The 27,993-nt window shown below is 43.5% G+C and overlaps 2 protein-coding genes across 3 annotated transcripts; one reads left to right on the forward strand and one right to left on the reverse strand.

Annotated features, from left to right (window-relative positions):
* Positions 1–610: 610 nt before the first annotated feature.
* On the forward strand, positions 611–27,054 carry LOC6610948 (serine/threonine-protein kinase phg2). Of its 2 annotated transcripts, none has more exons than XM_032718851.1 (6): positions 611–1,042; positions 18,734–18,817; positions 20,821–20,923; positions 25,366–25,627; positions 25,744–26,072; positions 26,153–27,054. In XM_032718851.1, the coding sequence occupies exons 2-6, from the start codon at positions 18,789–18,791 to the stop codon at positions 26,360–26,362; spliced, it is 933 nt and encodes a 310-aa protein (XP_032574742.1). In that variant the 5' UTR covers positions 611–1,042; positions 18,734–18,788; the 3' UTR covers positions 26,363–27,054. The 2 variants fall into 2 exon arrangements, with proteins under 2 accessions (XP_032574742.1, XP_002035505.1); XM_002035469.2 differs by lacking the exon at positions 611–1,042 and adding an exon at positions 19,730–20,523 and having other exon boundaries at positions 18,732–18,817.
* Positions 10,158–11,833, reverse strand: LOC6610947 (importin subunit alpha-4). The gene is made up of 2 exons (XM_002035468.2): positions 11,381–11,833; positions 10,158–11,316 (listed from the first exon to the last, which is right to left on the reverse strand). Exons 1-2 carry the CDS (start codon positions 11,678–11,680, stop codon positions 10,288–10,290), a joined length of 1,329 nt encoding a protein of 442 aa, XP_002035504.1. The 5' UTR covers positions 11,681–11,833; the 3' UTR covers positions 10,158–10,287.
* Positions 27,055–27,993: the final 939 nt, after the last annotated feature.

Here is a 27,993-nt window from a genome sequence, read left to right on the forward strand (position 1 = left end):
TCTATAGCTCTGTATCTCAGTATCCGCATCTGCCCATCTCCATCTCCATGCCGAGTAGTCAGTGTATCCTTAGCTAAGCCTCAGCTTAATGCGCTTGCATAAACAATGGACGACCCTCCGTATCTTCATCTCATCGCCGAATCTGTAAGCGGATTTGCCTTAATGTCATTCGACGGTCCTTTCTCCTTTTCAGATGTTTACCGGCCCTCTTTTAAATCCCTGAAAAGTATGCACTGCTAAACGGTCGCATAATTAGATCAGCCTCGGATTTCTAACTAGTGGATGTTCGGGCGCATCAAAGGTTGCCACCGGCAAAAATCGTAATAAAATGTTATCAAATTCATGGCTGTAGGAAATGAGAAACCTTTAGCTTCTGAGAAAATCAAGTTGTTACGACAACCATGCACATATGGCAGACCTTTGAGGCTTCGATTGGCAAGCCAACCACCAGTTGAATGCAGACTGGAAAGGTCCTGCCCCACTCCAGACATTCACTTTCCGAGGAAATCCAGCGCATGCGCTGTTGTGGATGCCAAGTTTCGTGGCAGGATACCAAGTTTCGGGCTCAGCACAAAAATGCCAGCACATGGGGCCAGGATAAACAGTTCCTTGCGCGCTTTCAACTGCAAAGGTTGCCCCAAAAAGGCAGCTAACCGTTTACAACTGGCAGATCCCCAAAACTTCAACATTGTCCGAAATTCGTCGAAAGTCATAAAAACTTAACAAATCCCCCAGTTTAGCACAAAGGGTCGTTTAACTTTTAACGACGCGACGGGGTAATTTTATTGCCGGAGTCGTGGCCCGATAACAGTGATAACAAAGTAGCCGCGTTAACCAAAAAAGTTTCACACTTTCCGTGCTTGAAATCAAAAGGCGTAATCGTAAAACGCGGCCAAGTGTTGCGATTTATGAGTTCACAATCGTAATTGAATTTTATGCGAAAACTTGCCCAGTTTTCCTTTGGATTATTGTGGCAATAAGACGAAAACGCAAACAAAGGTCGTGAACATAACGAAAATTGCCGCCAAAAATTGATACCAAGGTGAGTGGGACACGACAAATTTCATTATTGGCTCCACATCCTAAATATTCTTTGGATTTATAACTCTGGTTTGTTGGTCAATTTGGGTTTATTTTATACCTTTTGTTGGGATCAAAGTCCGCCCTTTGAGTCCTTGACAAACAGTGTTAAAAAGGTCAGTAGCCTTGACTTGAAAGGATTGCATAGGCTCTTGTTTCGCTTTGCTGCCTCCGGGCCTTTCATCTTCTCTATATAATTATTCGCAGAGAGTTTCCCCCCCTGCATTTTGCCACCTTTTGGCACTTTGGCTGCACATCAAAATGCATTGCAAACTTTTGCCACGAAAGCTGTTACACTTTCTGGCCTCGTTCGGCTTAAAGTTATCAGCGGCAAATGGGGGTGTAACGGGCTGCAAGGATAGGAATCAACTTTTTTCGGGGTGTCGTCGTACTTCTTGGGGCAGACTTCCTGTTAAGCTGTCAACATGTTTGGAGTGAAGTGTTTCAGCTTTTCCGAAAAACTTTAAATTCCTCGGGGCGTTGAAATGCACGCGAGCATGCCTGAGAAAAACGTTTCGGTGTGAATAAAGTAATATAAAACTACACCATTTTAATGGTATGTACTGCTCCTGAAACCCTGCATTTAAAGACCATTTTTATTAAAGAACCATTTTGGTTTACTCTGAATTCAGCAATGAGATTTTAAGAACATACCTTTTACTTTTATTAAAGCGTGTTGGAAATACCTATTTTATGATTTTTTTATCGTAAAACTTAAAGCAATGCTAGCAGTTGAAAAGAAGGATTTCAATCAGAACGCGCCTGTTAAAAACTGTTGTCGATTTTATGGCACGATTATAAGGAAGTGCCCAAGTCGAATTACTTGCCACAGTACACTTTTGGGGTTAATACGAAGTTCAGCTGCATTAAAAAGCACTGCGGAAATTAATGAAGATAAACCCCTGGACAAACTTTGGCAATCCACTGGCTTACACTTAAATCTGTGGCATAAAAATGCACTTAAATGCAGTCACAAAATAAGATACACAACCGCAGCGTCCTTCCACCGCCCAACGCCCACCACGTTTTTCCGATCCCCTCGCCAAACCAGCAACATTTTCCTTGAAAAGCGTCGCCAAGGAAATGTCAAGCGGCGGTTTGTTGGCCGCAGTCGCATTCGTATTCACTTCCGCAGCGGCGACAGGTGCTGCCTGTCAGCTGCATACGAACCGCGAATTTTTCACCTCACCATCCACCGCTTTTCCGCGACACTTTTCCCTCGCCGCTCTTGGCCGTGTCAAGTTAATCAGCAAGCCATGGTTTCTGCTCTCCTTTTTTTCGGTGGCTTTTCAGCATTCCATCTTGTTTTTTTCGGCTGTGGGTAAAAAAAATTTCACGCCCGCCACGAAAACTTTTCATTTTCAACAAGCGAGTGAGCGAGCGTTAATAAGGTATAAAAAAGTAAGGGGAAAAAAGACGGAATAGCTGCCTCAGACAAAAGAGCCTCATAAAAATGGAGCTTGTTTGTTTGAGCTAGAAGCGACTGCTGCTCCTACTTCTATTTTTCCCCCATTTTCCCCCTTTTTCCTGAAAACCCGTTTATTTGTTAAAGTTTGCTGGTGTTGCTCTTGGCAGTGAATTTGGCTTCTGGCTCTTGTCAAGTAGCTAAAGACAACAAAACAGAGTATAAATGAAAATCTGCTTTTATTCCACTCACTGGCACATACGTACACGAATGAAAAAGAGTTGTCATATACAGATTTGATAAACTATACAGAAGGGACTTAATTTTTTATACAGGAAATGAATAAATTTAAGTTTTGCAATTCATTTAATAAATGTCGTTATAAAATTGAAGATTTATTTTAAGGCAACCTATGAGTTGTTATTCAAAACGTTTATGTTGGCCTAAGGTGTACTGTTTTAAAAAGCATTTTGAAGACCAAAATAGTAGCTTAAATCACTGCTGAAACTTATTAAATGATCTTCGTTTTTTTCGGTGCATAAGCGCCTTGTACATGTGCCATAATTCACACAGCTGCTCAGCAAGCGGTACAACGAAAGGCTTTTAGGAGTTGTCTCATTTTTCCGCACTCTTTCACTCCTTGAACGCCTACGCCACGCCCACCTGCTGTCGCCCGGCATCGTTGACATTTTCATTCATCGTCTTGGCAACCGTAATTAAAATCGTTTTAATTTACTTTTGCCTCTCTCACACACACCCGCACACAAACACAAGCAACACATGCACGCCCACGCCTTCCGTTTCCTGTGGAAAGTGTAGCACACTTATCAGCGCTTGTCTGCGTTGGCTGGTTTATGTTTATCGACTTTTGTTTAGCGGCTGATGCTGTTGCTTTTCTGCTGCTGTTATTATTTCAGTCTCTGCCCGCCGGCGGTATTCTTACCGCTTCCCCCCTCCATGCCGCACTCCGTCCCCCATCGCCCTACTCATTATGTGGGCGTGCAAATTGCTGCATATTCATTTACCGTTATCTCTTTCTTGTCAAGTAAAACACACATTTTACTACAACAACAGCTGCTGCTCCGGCTGCCTCCTTCACAGCCTAGCCACGCCCCATCCGCCACGGATAGTAACCATTGCCATCATTCTCCGCCCACGCCTCCATGTTCTTAATAACATAAACTTCTTTTCTCTCAGCGCCCGAGTTGAGTTAATGAAGAATTTCCATGACGATGTCGTTGCCCGTGAGCCCGTTATTACACTGCGAGAATAATTACATAAATTCAGAACTTCATGTTTTATATGGATTTTGAGGAAAAATGATTTCCTAAATAAACATCTAAGAATTGAAAGAAACACAACACTGCAAGGAGTGCAATTCAGTGGATATACTTTATTTATATTATCCTAAAAGGAATTATTTTTTTCGAGTGCCAAAGTATCTTTTTGTATCAATCTTTTGATAGCACTCCTGCCACCTGCTCTGGCTCATTATATTGTTGCCTTTCGTCGAGGATGGGGATGTTCAAGTTGCCTGGGCAACAACAAAACGTCTACAAATTTGCCAGTCGCTCCAGCCGCTTGAGTTGGCTTGAAGCGTATTAATTTTGCTCATAAAATGATTCCCGATAAGATTTGATCTATGTTTGCCTCAAGACTCCTTCGCTAGACCATAGAATTTGCCAGCCTTTTGAAGTTGACTGCGCACTTGAGGAGAATGGCGAACGTTCTGTGCGGATGATTCGGAGTATGAGGTATTCACCTTTGGCTTAGTAATGAAAATTCTGCGACGGCATCATCGTCGTCGTAAGCCGCTTAAAATTGCCGAGATGATGTGTGCATATGAGTAAAATCTCTGGGGCTTAGTTGGCCCGCTATCAAAACACTCGGCAGCACTTCAAGCGGCTAGGCAACATTTGAGTCCCAAAATTGCCTTTTCAATGTTGCCAGCAACATGGCTCACACATACACATGCATATTCACAGCATCGCATCTGTGGGCTTGTGTCTGTGTGCGATACACCCACACACGGAGCATATTTCGGAACAGGCGCGCAGCCACGAGTGTTGGCGAACACGCACTTCGCAGAGATACTCACCCACACACGGGCACAGAATGCAGACTCACTCACTCACAGACACACTCACAACTACGTACACGTACGCGCTAAGCAGGCACACAAAATCGTCCTGGGAGTTGCCAAAGTAGCGAAAAAAGCGAGAAAGCCGAGCAAAGTAAGACACTCTTTTTCGAGGACGGTGGTGGAAAGGAGGGCAGCGGCTGGTTGAACGGGGCCAAACAAAAGCGAGATAAATAAGGAGCACAGCGTGCTCCCACACACACACACACACATAGCAAAGGAAGCATCAGACATTGAAACTGTTTTCAGGAGTGTTTGTGTGTGTGAGTCGTAAAACGGTCGCGGCCTGCAGTTGAGTCCTGTCTTAAGGGCCAAAAGAGAGGCTGCTTTATGGCCATTCCCCCACCGTTTCAACCACGCTGTTGTTGTTAATTTTGCCACTTTTGGCGCTGGCATAATAAAGTTGATAAAGCAGCCGCAAGGCTGCCTTTTGAAGATTTCGTTTTTAGTCAGCACCGAAAAGTAGGCAATTATAATTTGCATACAAATGCACGCAGGAAGGCTGCAATAAGTCCAGTTTCCTTGTAACATTAAAATAGTAATAGGGTTTCAAAGAAAACACAAATCATACATAAAAATCGTGAAATTAGTATTTATAACTCCTCATATATGTTATATCTTGGGATGTGCGACTATTTAAATTGCATGTGAAAATTCATGCTATAGATGCCTGACTGCTTATAAGTATTCTAGTGTGTGCGGCGTGGGGTCGATACAGTAAATCCCCCTGTTCTCCTGCATCCCAGTAATGAATGGCAGCTGAGGAGCAACTGATAGGACTGCAAAAAAGCGTGTCAAATAACTGGGACACCCGGAGTGCGAAAGGGACAGGACGCAAAGTAGTAGATAGGGACATCAGCTGCCTGCCTAAGCGTCAGTCATAAAACAAATGAGCCTTCAACATGAGTTCGTCATTTGTTTGCCACCCATCCCTTTGGCGGGATTTTAAAGGAGCAATTTATGAAAAGCCCTTTGCAGCTGGAGACAAATATTTCGGCGGGGAGGCATATAAACTATGCACTCGAAATTTGCCGCCTGATTACAGAGCCGAAACAATGGAATGTCATAAAGGGAACGAGCAGGGAGTGTATATATGTAGATATCTACACTCAAGGACCTCCAACTCCGTCTGGCCGTAAAATGCAGAAAGTAACACAAAGTAAAACGGAGTCGGGATCTCTGGAGGTTTTAGTTCGTGTCTGCTGGCATTGCAAGGCGCAGGTTTCCCATTGCCGGCTTTTACGATCCTTGTAATTAATGCATACCTTGAGGATATATTACGAGCCATGGTCTGGTCGCAGTCTGGCTAAAGGAAATGGGCGAAGATAAACTGAAGATGAATCTGCTGCAACAAAGAAAATCAAAACAGAGTTCGCAGCAGGTACGCAAAGCAGTGTGACTGACGTTTTAATAACTTGCAACAGTTTATGAAATATATTTTTCTATCACGAGCAAAACAGGACTGGTTTTCTTGGATATTCATTTTCAAGTGTGAGCATGAAAATGAAAGAGGCAACTCGAGTGCTGCCAAAAAGTCAACGAACAATAAGTCTAAAAGTCATGCCAGGACTACGAATACCCCGACTTCGCATGTTGGCCCAGGCAACTGACTGACTTATGCACTATGCATGCACTCGAGTTGCCAACTCTTGCCGCCTTTCTCACTGTGTCAGTACCTCTATTTTATTTTCCAGGCTGGCACAAAACAAATGTTGCTTCGAAATTTAACTAACATTGTTATACTCTGACATGGCTTCCTTTTCAGGCAAGCGCTTTGCAGTCAAGATGGCAGGACATTCCGGCCAACTTTCTGCAGAAACTACTTCCGACAGAAAAAACATTTTTTTTCGTTGGAAAATAAAACGCTTTCCAGGTCTCCAGACAGCATAAGAGTATTTGTAGTTCGTTAGGGGTTCATCCTTTTTTTTCTGCAGTTTAAGCCTGCTTTCTTTTTGTGCTCAGTTCTTTTTAAACACAGGAGTATCCTTTGGATCCAGCATGATGATAGTACTCGGATAATCACAGATAGTAATATACTAACGGTTTTCACTTGAATGAATGCTAGCATCCATATCATTTTAACATAATCAAAACTTAATTTAAATCCTCGAAAAGAGGATATGTGGAAGTCTCATCCTGATCCTTCTAGCCTGTTTTACTCTGCGTATTGTAGCCTTTTGTCCTTCACACTTCGCTGCATCTGGGCCTGTGTAACTTGTGTTACTCTCGACACTGCAGCACAGTTTTCATTTTTATTTTTATTTTAATTCGGGAAAACACTCCGAATGCGTCTGGCACTGCAACTGAGCTGCCCCAATACGCTTTAATGCAATGACATTAATTTATGAGCCAGGCTCGAAGTTAAGCTCCGTTTCAGCCATTTCAGTCACTCTCTAACTCATTTATTCAGTCGGGACTGGTGACTTTGGACTGCAGAATGAAGATTGAGCACTCGATTCGGCAGCATTCACACGCCTCGTCGCGCTGGCACTTAAGTAATTTCAACTTGCAAACAAACACCCCGGAAAAGTCGCTCCCGCAGTCATGGCAAATGTCAAAGTAGTTGTTAACATTTCCGCTTTTTCGCACGGCTTTTCTCTGTCCCGGTTTTTCTCCATATTTAGATGCGAGGGAGGGACGAACGGCGAAAAGTTTTCCAACCAAATTGCAAGCCACAAGGAATGCAGTCGAGTAAAGCTGCAAGCGAAAAAAGTTTCTCTTGCCCGACACTCTTAAATTACTGACTTAATTATAAAACATGAACGCTGGGAGTTAAGGAGTCCTTAGCTTGGCCAGCATCCTCTGGAGCAGTTGGCATTGCAGTTGCCAGTAATTTACATAAATAACTTGGCTTGCAGTATTAACATGAAGGTTACAAATCGCTATGCTCTCCCCCGCGCCATAAAATGTTAAATGCCATTTAAACTGTTGACTTTCAGATAAAAACGGGGTCAAATGTGGCTTGACCTGGAAAAGTAGGGGAGCTTTGGGGAATAGGTATCCCAGGACTTGGGGGATAAACTGCATATGGGGTAGCCTCAATTGTTACGCCAGGACCTGGCTCTATTCGCCTCCTGGTCCCATTGCGACTTACTGTCGCTTCATGTTGACAAGCTTAACAACCGTCAGCTGCAAGTAGCAGCAATTCCTCATCACTGGCTCCTCGGATCGGCACCCCAGCCCGAGGTCCTTTGCCTACACTCCACTCCAGTGGCTTGACTGCTGAGGTTCTTGAGGTTTGAGGTCCCTGCCAGTCTCATGTGTAACTGACATTTTTCAACATGCTGTGGGATTTTGCCCACAACCAGCACATCACATATACAAACATTGACTTTGACTTGTTTTCTGTTAATTTTCGGGGGAAGGAGGATGGAAGTTTTAGTTGCACACTGAGCGAAAATTTCTCCTTAAATTTCTCTTTTAAATAATTGCATATTAAAGGCTTGAAATTCAGTTCAAACTTTTATAATTCAATTGTTTTTGATTTGTTTTAATATATGCTTAGACTTTTTTGAATTGTGTATATAATTTCGTTATCACCTTTTCCCAGCACTCCCAACTGATAACTCATCAAGTTCCCATATCCTGCCCAGTGCTTCCCAGTGAAGCGTTTTTAATGTGTTTATAAATATGCTGGCCAGACAGAGTTCCTTAGTCGCTTCCCCCGCCCTTTGGGATTTCCTTGGACTAAGCTTGCAAAACTCTAGTTTATAAAACTGTTGTCCCTTTTTGATACGCTCCAAATTGACCCCTTGGATGCTGGGTTGTCGCTCAGTTTTGCGCCCATGTGTCCGCCCGGTTTACCTTCTATCCAGGACATCCTGTGTGCTGCAGGTCGAGGCCGGGGGATTTGTTATGAGTCCAGAGTTGGCAGACTAAACGGAAGCTCCGATGTGCCTGTTTATCAGCAAGGACACGCCTCCTGCGGCTTGTGGGCTAAATGTGAGAATTAATGCAAGCTCCTGGAGGCGGTGGATGATATTGAAATTAGTTGGCCAGACCGCAGGGGCAGTTGGGTGATAAGGCGTGGCCGGTTCTGGCATTTAATGAAATCGTTAACCCGGACAAATTTGCATAATCGGTTCGGCGCTTGGGCATCCGATTCGGTGTCAGCATCAGGCATCGGTTTTCGATGGTGAAATACTGGCAAATATTTGAACTATGGGCGGGCATAATTGCCATTCGATGGCCAGGAGTGAAAGTTGAAGGTGTTTGGTTGGGCAAAGTGAAATGAAATCCTCGATAAATCGGTGGTAGGCTGGCATAAAAGTATTGCCTAAATTCATTTGCAGACTTTGCGATTTTCCTCCCTATGTCACCTCATCACCATCATCGGAGGTTTCACCATCCAATCAGCCTAACATATTCCTCCCTTCCAATTTTCCTCTCACTTTTCTCTTTGTTACATTTTCAATTTCATGCCTAAGTCTGCTTCTTTTGGGGGGGTAAAGATGAAACCATATTAGTTTCGGGCCTGTCGTTTTATTGAAGCAACAGAAATGATAATTTCGTCAATAGAAGGCAATGGGGGCCACAAGCCCAGCCCAACAAGATATTCCATCTTGTAAGCCCCGTGGCCTTAACAAAAGCATAGGAAGAACCCTTCGAATGCGCATGAATTTCAATTTCTTTTCCTTCGTTTTGGGCCAGGATTTGCACTCTTACCACCACCCGGCCTTTTGTTGGTTAATAATCAAACGCATTCGTTTGGTTAGTTGGGGTTGAGCCCTGTGGCTTTGTCCATATCCGCACTCTTTCTTCCTGGCTATTGATACTTTGCGATTGCCCTCGGTTATTTAACTTTCCTGTAGACATGTGATATCCGACATGTTTGGGGACTCGTCCATTAGCGCCCGGTCTGGAATCCTTGCCCCCCTTGTTTGCCAGTGTTGAGTAATTGGATTAGATTACATTTTTTGCATCATTACTACCTGCCACCAGAGTCCTGTGGATACATTTTTGCGGCTGCCACAGCTGGTGTCAGGCCTGATTGATTGATTGATGGATGGGATGGCTTGATCTTGTGGCAATGTCAATATGCTTTTTACAGCCTTCGTCATTTGGCGCTAAGTTTATATTAAATTTCATTTTAATGGCCGCCAAAAAAACAAACTCAGGCCGCTGATATAAGTATATATAGCTTATTTTCCCCTTCTTTATCGGTTTCCTACAGCATTGCTTCGGGAATGGAAGGACTTGGCCGTGCTGGGTATAATAACTTTCTGCATCATATCTGCAAGGCTATTAAATACACATAAAATTCGGTGCGGTATGCGAGCACTTTTCCCACGCCGCCCTCGCAACTCGGAACGCTTTTCCCGCCCACACTTTCCACCCTCTTGCCCCGAGTTGCAACCAATGGGAAAATCATAAAAATTTATGATTGCAATAATCTGGCTTTCGCACGAAACTTGTTTTTCATGAGGAAGTGCAATTGAGACGGAACCTACACAAAAAATAATATACATATAAAAAAGATTCTTTTGCGGTCAGTATTTAAGCATCTCTTTTCAAGGCCATGGCCGTACTAAAAGAGTTTGTTGTCGAAATCATTTTATATTATACTTATACTCAATATAAAATCATTTTATATAGTAAAATTTTTGGTATTTGGATGGAAAAGTACAAAGGTATGATTCATGTGAATTCATATAAAAACACATTAGAATTTAGTTGCGATGCCTGGTTTGTCGGGAAAGTAATTACTAATGATTTTACGTGCCACTACGGCGATTTCCTCTTGTTCGTTGCTTTGGAGCATCCTGATTTTGTTTAGAGCCCCACTCCATTCGATGATGCCGGACACCTCTGCCAAGAAAGATGGGTCCACATCTAGCATGGTGCTCAGCATATCGAGCACATTATATATGATGTCTGTTTCCTGGCTCAAGAGTAAATTGCAGAGCTCTGGAATTACTCCCTGTCTCATAAGGTAGTACAGAAGATTCTTGTCCTTATCGATAGCCAGCGTGCTGATTGTCAAGGCAGCTGCAGATTTTAATGGAATCGCATCACCTTTTAGGCACTCCAGTGTTTTATGCAGGAGACCTGCATTCATAATGGCCTGCCTTTGGAACGTATTTCCGTCAGCGACGTTTTGCAAAATCCTCAGAACATGACAGCGAATATCTGGATCACTATTGGACATCAGAGCCGATAAATGGGGCAAAAGATTATTGTTGAGCAACTCTTGAATCTGCTCTTCGGATCCACTTGCTATATTTATTAGGGCTTGCAGAGCGGCGTTCTGAACCAAGACGTTCGGATGCTCCAGCAAGTATATGATCCTGGGTACAACTCCTAAGTCAAGTAGCATAGGAATCGTTTCATTTTCATGAGCCAAATTACGCACTGCCATAAGTGCGTCTTCCAGAATTTTGTCCTCTGGGTTGTACAATAGAACGTTCAATGCCTGAGCGATCTCATCTACATTATCAGGTCGCGATGTTGGCGAGCTTATGCACAGTTTTCTTAGAACCCAGGTTACATGACTCAACATTAAAGTGCAAGTTCTTTTAGCCTGAATAATAGATATCAGCTTTTGCACAACTCTGTTTGTTATCATAAAGTCACGGAGGTTCGGAGCAAAGTGCAAGAGATTCCCCAAGCACAATATACCCATTTCCGAGACTTCAAGATCGGGTGACTGAATAAGGCGAATCAATCGTGGCACGGCACCAGCCTTCGCAATCTGCAAGAGTTTAATTATAATAGGATAGTTATAGCAATAAGCTAGAAAATAATATAGAACCCACTAAATTTGAGTGCTCCGATGAGCCACTGGCTATGTGAGCTAAAGCATCTGCGGCGTTGGCCCGAATTTTGTTCCTATTTCCGTGGCCAAGGGACTCCACCAGGTTTCCTATCGTATTGTTCTTAAGTAAATTATTGATGTCGGGAACAACTTCCGAGGAGGTTAATTTGCATTTGGTTAAAGCATTGTTAATAGTTAGCTCTTTCTGCTGCTCAGCCTTTTTTGCTTTTTCCAATCGGAGCGTTCGCAACATCATCAAGTTTTGCCCTTTTTCTAGGAAGCGGCGTTTACGCTTCTGCATTGTATTTGTATGGAAAATTTCGTATTTTGTATGGAAATTTTTTTGTTGTATGGAAAGATTTGTGTTGTATGGAAAATTTTGCTGTGTTTCGTCTCCGACAAAGTTGTGTTTTTTAACAAATAAGGCAGAGCATTCTTAACTGAATCATGTTCGCCAACTTATTTGATAACTGGAACTTTTTGTATAACTATGATATGTAAATTAAATATTATGTTTACATTTGCTCTAAACTGAAATGATTTGATGTTATATACATTCTGTTTGAATTGCAAACAGAATCTGCAAAAATTTTGCAGTGCAGAGATGAAGGCCTCCCACCCAGTTTCAACCAAGGGCATGAGCTGGCAAAGAGCCAGCCAGGATAAAGGACTATGCCTTATCGCATGCCGTCCGATCTGCGTTGAGTTATCAACGATATGCTTAATTTAGTTACCCCAGTAAAGACCTCTGCTCCCCATCCCATTGCTCCACCATAGAGGTCCCTCGGCAAGTGTAATAATTTGTTGTTATTATCTCTCCGGCGGAGGCGACCCAAAAGACAATGCCGTTCACATTGGCCCAGTTCCAAGGGCGAAATGCGGTAGGCATCCTTTGCATGTGGCATCCATCTATATGTAGATACATATACGTATACGTATGTATATATTCGTGTAGGTACAGCAGCATAATGAGCGCATTACATGCCATGTGGCACTTGTGCCTATCTCCGATGTTCTCAACACTTGGCGCTTCGCTTGCGTCGAACGCATAAATTTCAAGGACGCAAAAACAGGCGCGGGAGAATCGGAAAAACATGGCCCAAGAGCATGCGAAGCGCGAAAAATAAATTGACAGCCCAAAGGTATGCAACGCTTTTGCTTGTGCTCAGCCATTTTTGACCTACATGTGGATAAATGTGAGTAGGTATGGGTAAAAGGGCGGAAATGGTGTGGGAGTGGCAGGTGATTGGAAAGAGACCCACTTAAAGGCAAAGGCAAAAAAAAGAACCAAATAAATCTATTCTTAATCCGAAATGCACAAACTTTTGAAGAGATTTCGACAATGCACTTGTCTAAAAATCACAATCTTCCGAATGTTTCCACACATTTAATGAAATGAAATTTTAGTTTTTATGCCAATTTCATGGCATTCATTTTGATTAAAAATTAAGTAGAGCACGCATTACGGTAATGCTCGGCATTTTGAAGAGAGCCCCTCATGCTGCTTAATAATGATAATGACTATAATTTATTGAATAAAAAATACCTCGTTCTGGCCAAGAGCTCCAGTAATGTCATTAATTGCACACGCATGAATTTTTGATGCATTCGGTTGCGAAAATCAATTAAACGTGAATTTATGCGATGCAGAAAGGCACAAGGGTTAAACACGGTGGGCAGTGAAGTGTTTAAAACAAATATTTAATTAACGACAGGAATCATTTCAAAAGCGTTAAATCAGCAAAAAAAATCAGTCGTAAAAATACGTAACTAAGCCAGAATGTATCACCATTGCATTTGTGCATGGTGCAGATTAAAATATATATTTAATGAAATGAACCAAGTTCATCTCACCTTTAAAAAATGCGAATATGCATTCGATATTTCTCTATTTTTGAGAAAAGGAGTAGGAAAATTGACGACGGTTATATGAAAATTTGCCGCCCTGTGACGTGTGCGCAATTTCCGCCAGCCGAGGCGGGGTGATGCGGAGTGGATTGGCTGGCGGAATAGTGGCAGCAACTATGACGGGGTCATTCATCCTGCAAAGTGGCGACACACCAAGCCGTAGTCGTAGTCTCTGGCCAAACTCGCCCGGCACCAAAATGACTAATGGGCCAAAGGGGCAAGGGAACAGCCGGCCAACAGAGAGAAGGCAAACGAAGAAAGGCAATATGCAAAATTCGTAATTTGCCCTGGCAGACAGGATCCAGGAACCCCTGCTCCTCGGGGCATTTGCCAAACTCCACTGCCTCCCCTTGGGGCAGTTGTCGCATTCACTTTGACCCAGCAACGTTCGACTATTTTTATGACCAAATGGCGTTTTATTGCCGTCGACTTCTGTCGATTTGTGGACCAGAAATACGTATATAGTGTAGTATAGACTACTATCCAATTCCGGCTCTGCTCTCAAATGTGGGACAGGATCTGGTTTCCTTGGGCCTGCCCGCCTGCCTGACTGACTAGTTCAAAACAAGTTGACATTCCTTGGCATCCCTTATCGATTTTCTGTTGTTTGAAGGCTAACCAAATCGCCGCCTTAAGCTGTCCAGGAATCCATTCCCAGCTCCTTCGATTTATATCGGGGGTGGATTCACACTGGCTGTGAGGCTTTGGCAAAACGTTTCAATTGATTTGAACATTTATTGCTTTCGAGGGGAGGAGGACGTCATGGGACATTGGCCAGACATCGGACGAAAGGTAGTCGAATTATTCCGTTGTTCGAATACATATATAAAATAGTTTCTCCTTGTCCTTTTAAAGCAAGGTAGAGGAATCCTTGTGAACGGACATTTTCTGTTCCTTATTGCCATCTTGGCCTGGTTTGTTTTTCTCCGGCATTTCCTAAAGGAAAAATTCTATGCTGTTTGCCAATTCGATGCGGATTTCTCAAATCGATTCGCTGCGCCATGCATATTTTGTTGCTGTTTTTATTTTTGAAAACAGTTTAGCATTTAACCAACCATTGTGCACCAGGCATACCAATCATTTTTGCCTTCATAAGCCAAAGTATGGAGAATTTCGAATGCCAAATATCCGAGAATAATAATTGTTTTGTTTATTGCATTGGCTGGCATTTGGCTTTAATTGCACCGAAAAACATTCCCAAAACTAATTAAAATTCTTTTCATTCGCTTCGTTCGGCGCGCTTTGCATATTCAAATCATTAAAGAAAAATGCACACAAACAACAGCAGCAATTTTTTGTAATTTAGCTCAACTCAACACCTTTTTGAGGGGTTGCTCAGCCAAGCCAACGTGTTGGCATTTCTTTTTCAGTCTCTTTTTTTATATTTGGTGTTTTTGTGCCCCGCAGCAAAAAACACAATGAAACAACAGTGAGGAGGCAAAAAGAAAAGAAAAAACAATTTCAAAATTCACATAATGAAGTGGAGACCCAAAACGGGGGGCTTGCCAAGTGGGTGGCGATGGGCGGGCGAAAAGGACCGCAAGCTATCCTTAAAGCCCTTGCCAAATAGCATGCCAGTTGGCAGTAAGCGAGAAATAATTATTTGCCGTGCTAAGCGAACATTATTCACTAGAATTCGGCCAGGAAAAGGCGTAACAGCCAGAGCAAAACAGAAATATGTTAAACAACTCGTCCTGATACCACGAAAAAATGGGCAGGGAATTAAGGTTCTAAGTAAAAGTTTTTTCGCAAATTTATCACTGGGAAAAAAGTAAAGAGAAAGTTGTACATCAATAGATGAGTCCAATAGACTGTATACTGGATTTTCTTACAGTGTCCATTTAGGAGTACGTTGCCCCACCTGGCTGCTTTTAATGTTGTCATTTTTGGGGCCGCCTTGTGATTTACCTTTTGCCAGCGCGTTGTTCCCATTTTCCTGGGAAATTTGTTGTCTAATTTATGTAAACCAGCCGCTCATCCACGCCGCCTCTTCCCTCCCTCATCCATCCACAACTGGGTGTAATTTATGAAATTGCCATCAGTTCATGCTCTCACGTCTTTCACTCACTTTTCACTCGTTCTCTGCGTTCGCCGCCATTGACATTATGAATGTTTTTCAATTTTATTTATGACGTAAATTGTTAATAAATGCAGCCGACCTCGGAACGTGACTTACTCGATGTCTTATCGCATTCGCCGGAATGATTAATGTCTGGCATAAACGAATTGCATTTTAAATAAATTATTACGCATACGCAGCGTGGACCGAGGCGTCTCTAATGAAGCTGCCGGCTATTTGGCGGAGCATAAAAGGGAAATTCTCTTTAAAAGGAGCCGCAGCAAAGGAGTGCGGCATGTGTGCTCGCCAAACTTGCTTGGCAAACTCCTTTTCGCTTCCAGCTTGATTAAAATTTCATTAACAAAGAGCGGCAAAACTTGCGGCATACTTTAAGGCTGCGGCTGGCACGTGTGTGTGTGTGTGTGCAAGAGCGGGTGTGTTGCTATGTGTGATGGTGAGAGAAATCTGCGGTGCCACACACACACACACATGGACACACTGGGAGCCACACTAGCACACCGATGTCGGCGTATAAAACGCTTTGCTTGTTTCGAGGCTACCCGACTTTTTTTCCTTCTCCGCTGGCTTTTTTCGCCTGAACGCTTCGTTTGTTTGCCAACTGGCGACGGATCCTTAAGGATGTGTGGTGTTCTGGGGGATGTGAGGGTGTGTGTGTGAGTGCCTGTTAAATTGCTTGTTTATGTTGCCCTGCTTCCTGGCAGTGAGGAAAAAATGCGAACAAGGACTCGCGCGGCAATCACTTGAAAATTCTCATATGATTTTGATTTCTTTTAATTTGCGAACAACTCTGCGCTCTTATCCTGTCTGCTGTTTGCCTTTTTCCGCGGTCTCTCCTCTTATTTTACGGGCAAACAAATATTTTTGCTTAGGCTTGTTGATTTTATTACGGCTTTGTTGCGTTACGATGCTCACTTAGGCAAATTGAGAACTTGTAAATATTTAATGTAAAGGGCGGGGGAGGATAAACAGGAGCAACAGGATGCAATTCACGCTATAATAAACTGTTAATTCCAGTTAGTCAAGAACCGAATTTAGGAAATTACGAAATAATGGTCTTGAGTCTGAATGGCATATTTTATATTAAATACCCTTGAAATTGATATTCCTTCAGATTTGCTTTAATAGCAATCCCACTCTCCCTTAAACTCAAAATGACGGCTGTAGCTCAACAATCGTCTAAGCTACATGCCATAATTATAAAGCCAGCGTTGGCGTTAATTTACCTCTCGGGCTGCACTGCGAGAAATGAGTGGCGTGGACCTCTGAAGGACTTCGTCATTAATTTTTCACTTTCGCACTCGGTTATGTTCAGGATTTTCACTCCGTCGAGACATCCTCTTAGTGGCGCTAATCCTCGCCCCGCCAAACCTCACACCCAAAGGCATGTCAAGCATTTAATTACTGGCCATCAGCAGGGCTTAAAAGTGACCCTCATTCCAGTGATCATGCTCCGCGGGAATCCGCTTCGTTAAAATAATATTAAGCCAGTGAGCGGATAAAGGATTCATCACTCAGCTCGCCTGTCCGCTCTGCTAACTGCCTTTTTATTATTTTTTGCTCTGCTTTTCGTATTGCTACGGAAAATATTTTCATTAACATGTCAAAAAATATCTGAAAATATTGTGCGCAGACACGCAAAATTCAGTTGGGCAGTTGGCAGAAAGCGGTGGTGATAAAAATTAATGGCAAACGCAAATGCAAGAGGCGGCAAAAAGGATTCAAGATTTGTTTAACCAGGATTCGTTTGCCGTCTGTCCCCAGCTCCAGTGAATTGTCGGGAGAGTCGTTAAATTGTTTTCATTATCCTTGTAAGCCCTGCCAGCGAACCAAGCAGACTGGGTTCAGAGGTAATAGCCCGGTATCCCCGCTCCCCTCGTCCGCGTTCCTCTGCCAATTAAAACCGCAATGCAAATGAGCTGTGCTTAATGCGTGTGCCAATGTGTGCGTGCGCTCACAATGTGTGTGCGTATACACTGAACTAAATAATAGGCAAATACAGCAGGCATTTAAATAAATAAGAGCTTACCATTCTGTACAATATTTTGTTATTTATACATCTATAGATCACAGAGTTTCAGCTCTACAGCAAAAACATAAAAAAAAATAAATACATAAACATCGAAATCATAACTAGGCAAAGGAATTTCTCTATGTGCACTCTAACATCGAATAGTTTGCGGTCTTGGGGCATAGAAAAATTTAATTGCTCTGCTGGGAAGGCTGGAGGTCTGGTCCCTTAATTTTTCCGCTGTTGTTTTGGAAAACGCTTAGGCCTCTCCCAGTTTGGTCGTATGCTAAAATAAAGAAAAACCGAATTGGGAGGGGTGGCACTTGTTGTTGTTCGTTGTGTTTTCTGGTTGTTCCTGTTTTACGGACTTGCCCCAATCGACACACGATGCATTCTGAAAGGAAATAGCCGGAATGGCCGTCGCCTTCGTTTTGCTCGTGTTTCCGTTTCATTTGTAATTAATTAAATTACTTCCGCTTAAACTGCGCTGCAGACGCAGGAACCCTATAGCACAACCCGAACCAATCCCCATTCGGAGTCCCAGCCCGGCGACTTCTCAATTACGCCTCACTCAACCACCCACCCATGCAGCCGGCAGATCCTTTTTCCCGGCCAACAACTCCAGCACGGCTTGTTTATCCTTCGCAGTCTCAGGCCCTGGACTCCACGAAGTAATTAAGAAGACATTTCACCCGGGCATCCTTTAATCTGTGCGTTTTATTTGCGGCATCGTCTCCGTGTTTACTTCATTGCCCGGCCAGCGAGCAGTGCACAGAGAAAAAATCTGCGTAATATCTAATATTAATTTATATCTCTTTCCTTAGTAAACAAAATCATGAAATCAGATTCATTAGGTTATTATTTAACATTATTGGGAATTGGAAATTGGAAATACCTTCCATTTCTGCAATTGTAAAGCATTTTTTAGATTTATTTTCCGTGCAGTAATTTAGTTTCGAGCTTGTCCTGGGCTCTTGGGGCTAAAACGCTCTCATCTCCAGCTGGAATTTGGCTCCGTCGCCCACTGCAATCTTGATGATTTGCTTTGGTTTTGTTTAGTGTCTGTGGCTTGGCGCCTTGTTCCGTGTTCCGTGTTCCTCCTCCAGGCTCTCCTCCTGCTGATCCTGGGCGCCACGGGGCTCCTTTAATCTGTTGCCAGTGGACTGAACTGGTTGTTATTTCGTGCCCAGCTCACGCTTGATTAGTCGCCTAATGAGGTGTTGACTATGAGCGTCTAATGATTGCCATAGAACAGGCTCGCTCAAACACACACACATAGCCACACATGTGCTTACACTTGGGCGCTGCTTTAAGTTGATTTTAATTAAATCAAAATCTTCCTTCTGCCTTACTTGCAGCTCATGAACGGACTCAACTTGCATCTGTGAACGTGGCCGACTGGAGGAAAGCCCAATGAAAAGTTTGGTTGCCCCCCAACCAATGTGAGTAAATCAATACGAGAAGTAGAGCAAAAACCGGATAGAAAATGAAAATGTGAAAAACTAGCCACGGATTTGCATTGAAAACTCGCTTTCGGACTGCATCGAAAAATTTAAACCGGATGTTAAAAAATTGATTCTGCAATATTGCTTTCGCTTTTCCCCAGCAGTTTTCAATGCAAATTTGAAAAGCGCACAACAAAAAACATTCTACAAAATTGGCATATTCCTTCTCCATTTTTATTTACATGAAATTTGGCCTTTAAACATGATAACCAAACGAATCGAAATTGGCATCGAACTTATGCGCAAAATTGGCAACTAATTGGCGAAAAAAAAAATACCCTTGCAACTGCAAAATGTGAAATGTGGAAAATCGTTGTGTAATCGAAAATCGCATAAAATGGGAAACGTAAAACCAAAACAAAAATATAAAAACAACAACCACTACAATATGGGAATCATGTATTCCCTTACAATCACAACAACCACCGAACAAAAACATTTCAACAACACCATCATCATCATCACCATGTTCATGAACATCCTGCGAATCCTGCTATTTATGCGCTTTATGGTGTGACGTCATGGCTGCGACCCTTGGCTGATAAATCCCCCTTGTAATACCCGCCACCCCGCCCCACCTAAACCACCCACTCCCCATTTTCCTATCCCTATTTATGTGCATTTTTGTGGCTTTCCCCCTCAATATTTCTCTGCGCTATGCGTTTTCATTTGCGTTTTCACTTGCCGTTTTTGTTTATGCTTCACGCTTTCGATTTTTTTTTTTTTTTGGTTTTTGTGCGACTACCCCCCCTCGAAAACCATACCCATCCTGCGTTGCCAATTTCTGCTTGAATTAATTCTGTGTTTAAATCTGCGAATCGTCGTCGTTCATGGTCCTTCGTCCTGTAGTCATTCCGAGTGGAGCAACAGCAACAGCAACGGCAAGAGCAAGTGAACCCCTGCGGCTGGCCAACCACCCACACGCCACCCACTTGCCACCCACTCTAGTCAAATTTAATAAAAGGCCGCGCCGAGCTTCGTCCTGGTGGTGACTGGAACTCGCTGCTGATGCCCTGAATTGTCCTGGCGGGCTCACGCAGTGCGACAAAAGCCGCCCGCAGCGCTTTTTATATGCGCACATAATTCAGAGCGTCGGTCAGTAACACCCGCTGCCAAAAGTTAATGCCCAAAAGCGAGACCGCCACAATGATAACCAACAATAATTTGGATTATGACCAGGCCAGCGCCAGCAGCACAATAATAGCAGGAGCTACATCGACGACCGCGAGCACAGCGGCAGCATCGGTGGCCATGAGCAACAGAAATGGCAGCACCAGCAGCAGCAACAACTCCTCGCCCACGGCGGACAATTCCAATTCCAATTCCAACTCGAATTCAAACGCAAATATAAATCGGAATTTGAATCAGAACCCCAACTCGAACTCCAATACAAACTCCAATTCGTATTTCAACCGATTCGACAACCGCATAGCTGCCAACTTGGCTGCCGTTTTAACTGGCGCAGGAGCTCGCTTTCGATCCTCATCCTGCAGCAATCGCCAGCCAGCTGGAGTGGCAAATCCGGCCGTTTTAAGATCACCACTCGCCACAATTAGCCGCAAGACTAGTCTGGCCACGCCCCCTTCGCCAGCGAGTCTAGGACGACGCCGCCCACTGCAACTCTTCACGCACGCGAATCTCAAGTGAGTAGTTTTCAAGGCGATTCGTGTATGTAGAACCCTCCACTCAATGCTTTAATCACATTCATTAAAAAGCACACGACACCGAGAACACTTCAATAAACACAGAACTATATAACTATATATATATATTAAATAATGAAGTGATTAGAAAAAATATTTAAGTCTAAAGTAACTTGCACTTGTTAGGCGGTGTATAAATCGAAGACTTTACTTAAATATTTCTATTTTAATCAGAGCCTCTATTTTTCCGCCAACGTTATACATAACTAATAAGAATTTTAATAACTCCTTATTTAGTTGCAATGACAACGAGAAGGTGGCCCAAACACCGAGCTCCGACGAGGACAATTCGCCCACTGAACTAAACAGCTGCAAGCGATTGGCAGACAAGCCTCCTTTGGTGAGTAAAAACTATAAAAACCATAAACCCAATAGAATAGAATTAAGCATTAAGATAACATACCAGAAGGACAATAGGAAACATCCTGAAAAATTGTATGAGTGATAAAGGGACATTCGAAGAGCTGGAATTTCTGCGTAGTGTAAGGATTATTCAAGAGATTTTCCTGCCAAAAGATGGCAAATATTTTGCCCTGCATTAGAAGATCAAACATATTTGATGAGTTTGACTTTGATAAGGGTGCGCCAACACTTGGACCTCGTATATTGGTTTTCCATTTTCCCCATGCAGAAGGAGTGGCCCAAATGTCTTCTGAATTTTCAACGCGTTGTTATGAATTATTGGCAGACAGTATTCCCGCACGCGGTAGCTAAGCTGCCTTTTAAGGCGAAAAAGTTTAGACAAGTTGGGACCCACAATGCTCGAGGTCCTTACGGACCATTTGCTGGATTGCCTGCTGGATTTTTTTCGGCTTTTCCGTTTCAAGTTTTTTGTCTTTGTCATAACACGTAGAAGGAGTGGAAGGGCTGCCCACATGCGAAATGTTTATCAAATGTTTCGCCCGTGTTCTTTGTCACGTGATGGGCGAGATCGAGGCAGAAGTTTTGCAATGCAAAACTTTAGCCTTTTCCTCTACCAGCGGAACGTTGTTTTCATAAATTCAACGCCTTAAATATTCATGCCCGTGTGTGAGTTCCCCTTTCTATATATTTATATATATATAGATATGGAGTCGAGGCAGCTGTGCTCAGTCGAGCATAGTCTATGCGATAAGTACGTGCGAGCTTATTCATACGAGAGAGACTCGCTGGCACTCGACCACGCTGCGTATACGTTATGTGTTTGTCTTATTTATGGCAGCAATGCGACTCGATTGCGCATTATGGTGATTACGTCTGTAAACTAATGGCCTCCGACTCGATGGTGAGGGGCTTACCCCCAGTTCGATGCAACTAAAAATCAATCGAATCAAGGCCAAGTCACACACCGAAACTGAAACATCAATGGGAATCCGAATCCGGCGCACGACACCAACAGCAACGAGCTCTGAAACACTCTGAGAAATTGAAATCGTATCGAAAGCGAAAAGCAATCAGTTGGCCCTAATGGTAAACCATAAATATTGTCAATACAAGCACCGTAGCCATATATATAGCCATACTACCACCCCCAATACATTCCGCATATGTTCGAGGTCGGAAAACAAAGAAACGCAAGAGAAAAAAAAAAGAAAAGGGTTTGTGCTTTCGCTTTTGGTATTTTTCATATTCCTGTGCAGCGCGCGCTTCCCTTGTTTTGTCAATAAATCAATTTCGGCTATAAACATTTTTCGCCGGCAACAGCAAATAACACGCATACGCCGCATGGTACGGCAGGCATATCCTTTTGTTTTGCATAGTTCTTTATTTTTGAGCCCCCTTTTTTGTGGTTCGACATGCTGCTGCCTGTCAATAACATCATTCTGTTGCAGGGTGCGGCCCGATAAGCAAATTAATTTTTGCTTCCCCCATGGGCGGGACAGAAATGTGATGTGTGGGCTGGGGAGGGGTCGGGGGCGTTTGCAGAGGGGCGTAATGCTTCCCTAATTGTGCCCAACAGGCAACTTGCCATAGCCGTCGTCGACGTCGTCGTCTGCTTGGCTGGCTGATTCAATTTCAGATAAGCAAAATAAAGCAGCAGGCAACTGCTGCACATGCGACCCCCGACATGGGCGTGGGTGTAAGGCGGGGGGTGGTAGGGGGGTCGTTCTTGTGGCAGGAGTCAAAGACAAATGCGTTGCCACATTATGCAGTTTGCTGTCGGTTGTCTGAATCGGAGTCTCAGTCTGAGTGCCACATCACCCGCATATCCTTGTCCATGGCATCACTCGTCCTGCTGCTCCACCCCGAACTCCCATCCCTCCACCACTTATACATCCTGCCCCTCTTCCTACACCACTGACATCCGACTTAGACGGAAATGACGTACTGTCTGTCAGGGCGCTCTGCTCTCCGCTGGCGTTGATGCATCGATGCTGTTGACTCGGCGCCGCTAAATGTTTGTTTAGCAACTGCAGCTGCAACGGCAAACGAGACCTGACTACCCATTCTCCTTGCTACACTGCGAGAAAATTTCTTATATGGATGTGAAAGTCATTAAAACTATCATTACTAAACTATAGAATGCTATGAAACCACTTCTCAAAACCTTGGATCAAGCTACTTTATTTTTGTTTAAGAAGACACTTGATTACCTAATCAATAATAGCTCTCGTTGGGCACTTTTTATTTAAGTGCACCACTCACCCACTCTGAGCGACAGCTATCAGCTGCCACATGCGGCTGGACCCTGGGTTTGACTTGGTTTGACTCCGTACTGCGATCCGGCTGCGTCACGCCTACCCATGTATCATGTGTGCACGGAATATATTTTCAACTCGAATGTCATAAATAATATTTTGTGGGCCACGCCCACCCATCTACATCAGCACACAGGGAAAACAAACATACACACACGCCCACCGCCAGTTGGTGTATTTGATTTAAACTCGCTCGACTTTCGCTTTGCCCTTTTATTTAGCCCCGTTTTTGGCTCCTTATCCTTTGGCAAGTCAGTTTATTAAATTTGCATAAATGTTGAGCATTTTGCGGCAAGTGTTCGTTGTTGCCTTTTTATTTTTTTGGTATCGGGGGCGGGGAGGTCGAGCACGTGCCGCCTCTTTTGGCTTTGCAACAGCTGCCACTAATGTCCAGCTAGCTGGCAGTTCATTAAACGAGCAGGGTAATTAGTGTAGTCGGGGAACAAAAAGCCAAGATATTTAGTCTGAAATTAAGGAAAGAAATGAGCAAAAGCTGAAAAGTAAATATAAAAGAAAATGGGGCAAGGGAACAAGCTGCCACGCAATGTAAGCACCTGAAACAGGCCCCCATTTTTTAATACACAGGATGAAAAAAGAACTGAACTTCAACAATATAAATACATGCCCACGAAAACATGGCCGAAAATCAGTGAGCAATGCACCGTGAAATATGCAAACAATGGGGCCTTCATCTCTCTTCTTCGCATAAGGAGCACACTTTTTTTCCAAATTATGCAGCAATGGGCAAACAATTGCCGTCAGAGCAGGAAAAGCAGGTAGCAAGGATAACCCTCCGCCAGCCACCGTCTCATTGTCAATGTCGCCTTAAATTATGCCACAAAAAATGGGGCTGGGTGGCGGAAAATAAGCGAGGCTACCAACTAGACTGTAGTCTAGTTTCGGGCGGACAACTATTCTACAAGCGCCAGCAGACTTTTTCAAAGCCACTGACCCCGAAAAGCAGGACGAAATGCCGGCGAAGGGGCAAGGATAACACGATCTCAACATGGGCGCACAAGTGCATCTGAATTATCGCCGGCCGCTGGTTTTATCATTAGTTACCCACTGAAAAGAGAGCGTATAGTAGAATACCCTAAAACGTACAGTTTATTGAAAATACCTTTTGTTTTTCAGGTATTTCAAAATATAAAGTTATGTTTATGAATGGATTTACTCCTTGAAGCACTTTTATTATGCATTTTCACTCAGTTCACTCTTAAAGTTTGCATTTACAAGGGCATTACCCAGTCGATTGGTAATTTCCCGACCACAACTCAACACTTGCTCTACATACTATAGTTCGCCATTCTTTTTGCAGCCACTGCCATTGCTACTGGTCCTTAGTCCGGAGTCCTGCGGCACATTTCCGCCTAGAATGCCAGGGCCGCCATTTGCTATGCAACATTTTAGACGGTGGCAATGTACCATAAAGGGACTCGGAGTGGGGGTAGAGTAGGCGACACGAGAGTCTGCCACGAATTTATGCGCCTTTCTCTGTTCCTTGTGCACTTTGCACTCTTTCTTCGCTTTTTTCCAGAGCCCCGCCACCTCCACCCAACCATCTCGCATTTCACCCACCGGTAATGCCTAGTCCAAGCATCCGTTTCCTGTTTAAGTGCACACCCGAAAAAAGTTTCGCCTGCAGTTCGCAGTCCGCCTTTTGTGGCGCGGCGCATTTTGCCAGCATTTTGTCTCGCTGCGGTTCTCGGTAATAAATTCTTGCCTTTTTTCTGCTCCGCCTCCGTCTGTGGCTGCGGGCCACGCCCTCTCCACCCACCTCACACGGTCGACGCCCACGCCCATGCCGCCCAGCCGTTGCCCTTGACTGCAGCATCCTTTGCTGATCCTTGTTGGCTTACAAGGTGTTTAAATTGTAGTTAATTTTGTTGCCACTTGAACGCTTTGCCATCGTCTTTGATCCCTTTTTTCGGCGGATTTCGTTAAACTTTAAGTGGATTTGGGTCTACACTTGAAAAAACATATGACTCTTTAATGGAGAGTTTGGCTTTAGTGAAGGCAAAAATGTAAAAATAAATGAAGGAATGTTAGAATGCTGAAATAAAAACGTATTTGATTCTTATATCTATGATTTCTTTCTCTGTAGGTCAAACGCTTGACAATGGGTTTGCTGCGCCAAAACGAGGAGTCACGCCCACTAGTGGGCGACATGACCCCTTTGAGCGCGCCGCTGGACATCCAGCCGGTGTACTCGAATGGCTACATCAACGAGGACTCCTACATCGACAGCAAGTTCGGTGACTCGTGCCGCCAATCCTTGACAGCCATCCCGATGCTGGACAACGTTAACCTGAACGACAATAACGAGTTCAACCTGAAGAAGCGCTACTTAAGGGAAACGAGCAGCGGTAAGTGATTTGTTCTAGCATCTATATCCCTACATTTATGGATAAAGTTTTTGTTTGAACAGATTAACATAATATGATTGTTAAACTCATTACCAAATTTTCTTATATTTTTCTAGCCAATTCCAGTCCGAAAATCTTTGCCAATCGCCTGCGGATGAACCAGGGTGCCGGTGGCCAGCGGTGCAGCAGTTTGGCCAACGCATTCGGAAATGTGGGTTCCGATGAGGAGGATCTCGAGCTGAAGGATGCCTGCTGGTACCAGGCGGGCATTTCCAGGGACATAGCCGTTGAGGTCCTGCAAAGCAAGAGCCCAGGTGCGTTTCTCGTGCGGAAGAGCAGCTCCAAGCCAGGATGCTATGCACTGACACTGCGCGTACCCTCGCCACCTGGGCCCAAAATAGCAAACTACATAATCCTACGATCCCCAAGAGGTTACAAAATCAAGGTGAGATAGCTGGAATTTTCTCATTAATTCGTCAATATATTTACATTCCATCAACCTGGAATTCTTTGGCGTATTTTCAGGGCTTTCGCAAGGAGTTCTCCAGCCTGAAGGCCCTGATCACCCACCACTCGGTGATGCCCGAACTGCTGCCCGTCCCACTGGCCATGCCCCGTCCCACCAACATGTCATCCTCGCGGCGGAATCTCGACGACTTCGATACCTACGATTCGCTGCAGATGCTGCTGAAGTATCTGCGAGCCAAGAACATGGAGACGGAGCAGCAGCAGTAGCTAATGGAGGAAATCGATCAACTGGTAGCACAAAATTACATTTAAGTTCTGGTGCGGCAAAATAGTTTTGCTTGAATCGAACCGATACCGAGAAAATGTGATACTCTATGAAAAAGAAAAACACAGACACTGCAAATGAAACGCCTAGCTGATAAATGGTGAAAGTATCTCTAGTTTAGTTTAGTTTAGTTCGGTTTTTGGTTGTCCCCATTTGTTTGGTGCATTGACGATATGTAGCCATTAAAATGGTGGAAAAGTGCTTAAAGTTATAGAAAAGTCGGGGACTTTTGCAAATTCAATGGTTATTCGAACACTTAAGTGGACATTATAAATTGTTATTTTTAAATTTGAATAATTTGACCAAAAAATTGGTCAGTCATGAGTGTTTGTTTTTCAATTTTCTTTCAGCACTTTCAACTGCAAGCCTATAAATATAATTCAAAAAATTATATAATATTCCATGTAAGGAAAACTCTATGTTAAATGTTGTTGCTGCTTCCCACTGTTAAGCATAAATAAATATATACCAAATTGAAATGCATATTTAAATGTAAGCAAAACAGACACGAACCGAAAAACGACCCAAAAATGTAAATAATTCACTACCGTAACATAATTGAGTAAATAAAGTTGTTTAATTTATAATAAAAAAAAACGCAGAGAAACAATAAAAAAGAAAACACTGAACACGAGTAATAACAATCCATTTCTCCTCTCTCACTCACTCATTATGCAAATTTTTGTGCACTGGCAGCTGGCATCTGAAATGAATTTTCGCACGTTAATTATTTGTTGGCGACACAATTTCGCATTCAATGCTCTTTAAAGCCGCCTTCAACGCGATTGGGCTACATTGTGCTGCAGCAGATCGTTTGTTGTTGGCCTAATCACCGTCATTATACAATTTTAATTTGCTAAACTTTTAATCGAAAAGCGAAAAGAAAATCAAGGCCGGAAGGAAGGAAGGAAGCCAGCAGGCGGGTGGTGGCAGATAAAGGAGCAAATCGAAAGTCTGGCCAGGATCGTAATCCCTTTTTTAATTGCAGCTATCCCGAACACATTTTTTGCTTTTCTTGCTTCAGTTGTGGCAAATCTTCGCAATGGAAAACTTTCTGGCCAACGGCGATTTTCCCCATTTTTCCCCTATCCACAGCCACATTCTCGTGTTCGTTGTCAAAGTGTTGTCTACTTTTCTGGTGGAAACTTTTCCTTTGTTGCAATTATCGGCATCGCTACACACGAAGGCGCGCGTAAATGAAATAAAAGTAAAGGCCAAATAAAAAAGAAATGGCTGTCATTTAAATAATTCGAAAATTGCCAAAGAAGTTGTCACCAGACCGCCCACACCCGCCAAATCGTAGACTTCAGGCCTGAAGTATTCATGAGGAAAAGACTTGGAGAGAACTTTTCACTGCTTTTTCACTTTATTTGTCAATTATTGTGGCACAAACAAACTGGCAGGAGCAGAACGGGGGAAGAAATCTGCGGGGATGGCCTGTCATTCAGTTGGATGTTTTTGACAATTTGCCTCTTAAATATTAAATAAGCCAAAGTGGTCGAGTGGAACAACAAACAGAAGACGTCGAAAATCAATTATATACGGCGAGAGGGCTGCTGTTTGGGACGGGAAG

Source organism: Drosophila sechellia, chromosome 3L (assembly GCF_004382195.2).
Source record: "Drosophila sechellia strain sech25 chromosome 3L, ASM438219v1, whole genome shotgun sequence".
Taxonomy (NCBI): Eukaryota; Metazoa; Arthropoda; class Insecta; order Diptera; family Drosophilidae; genus Drosophila; species Drosophila sechellia.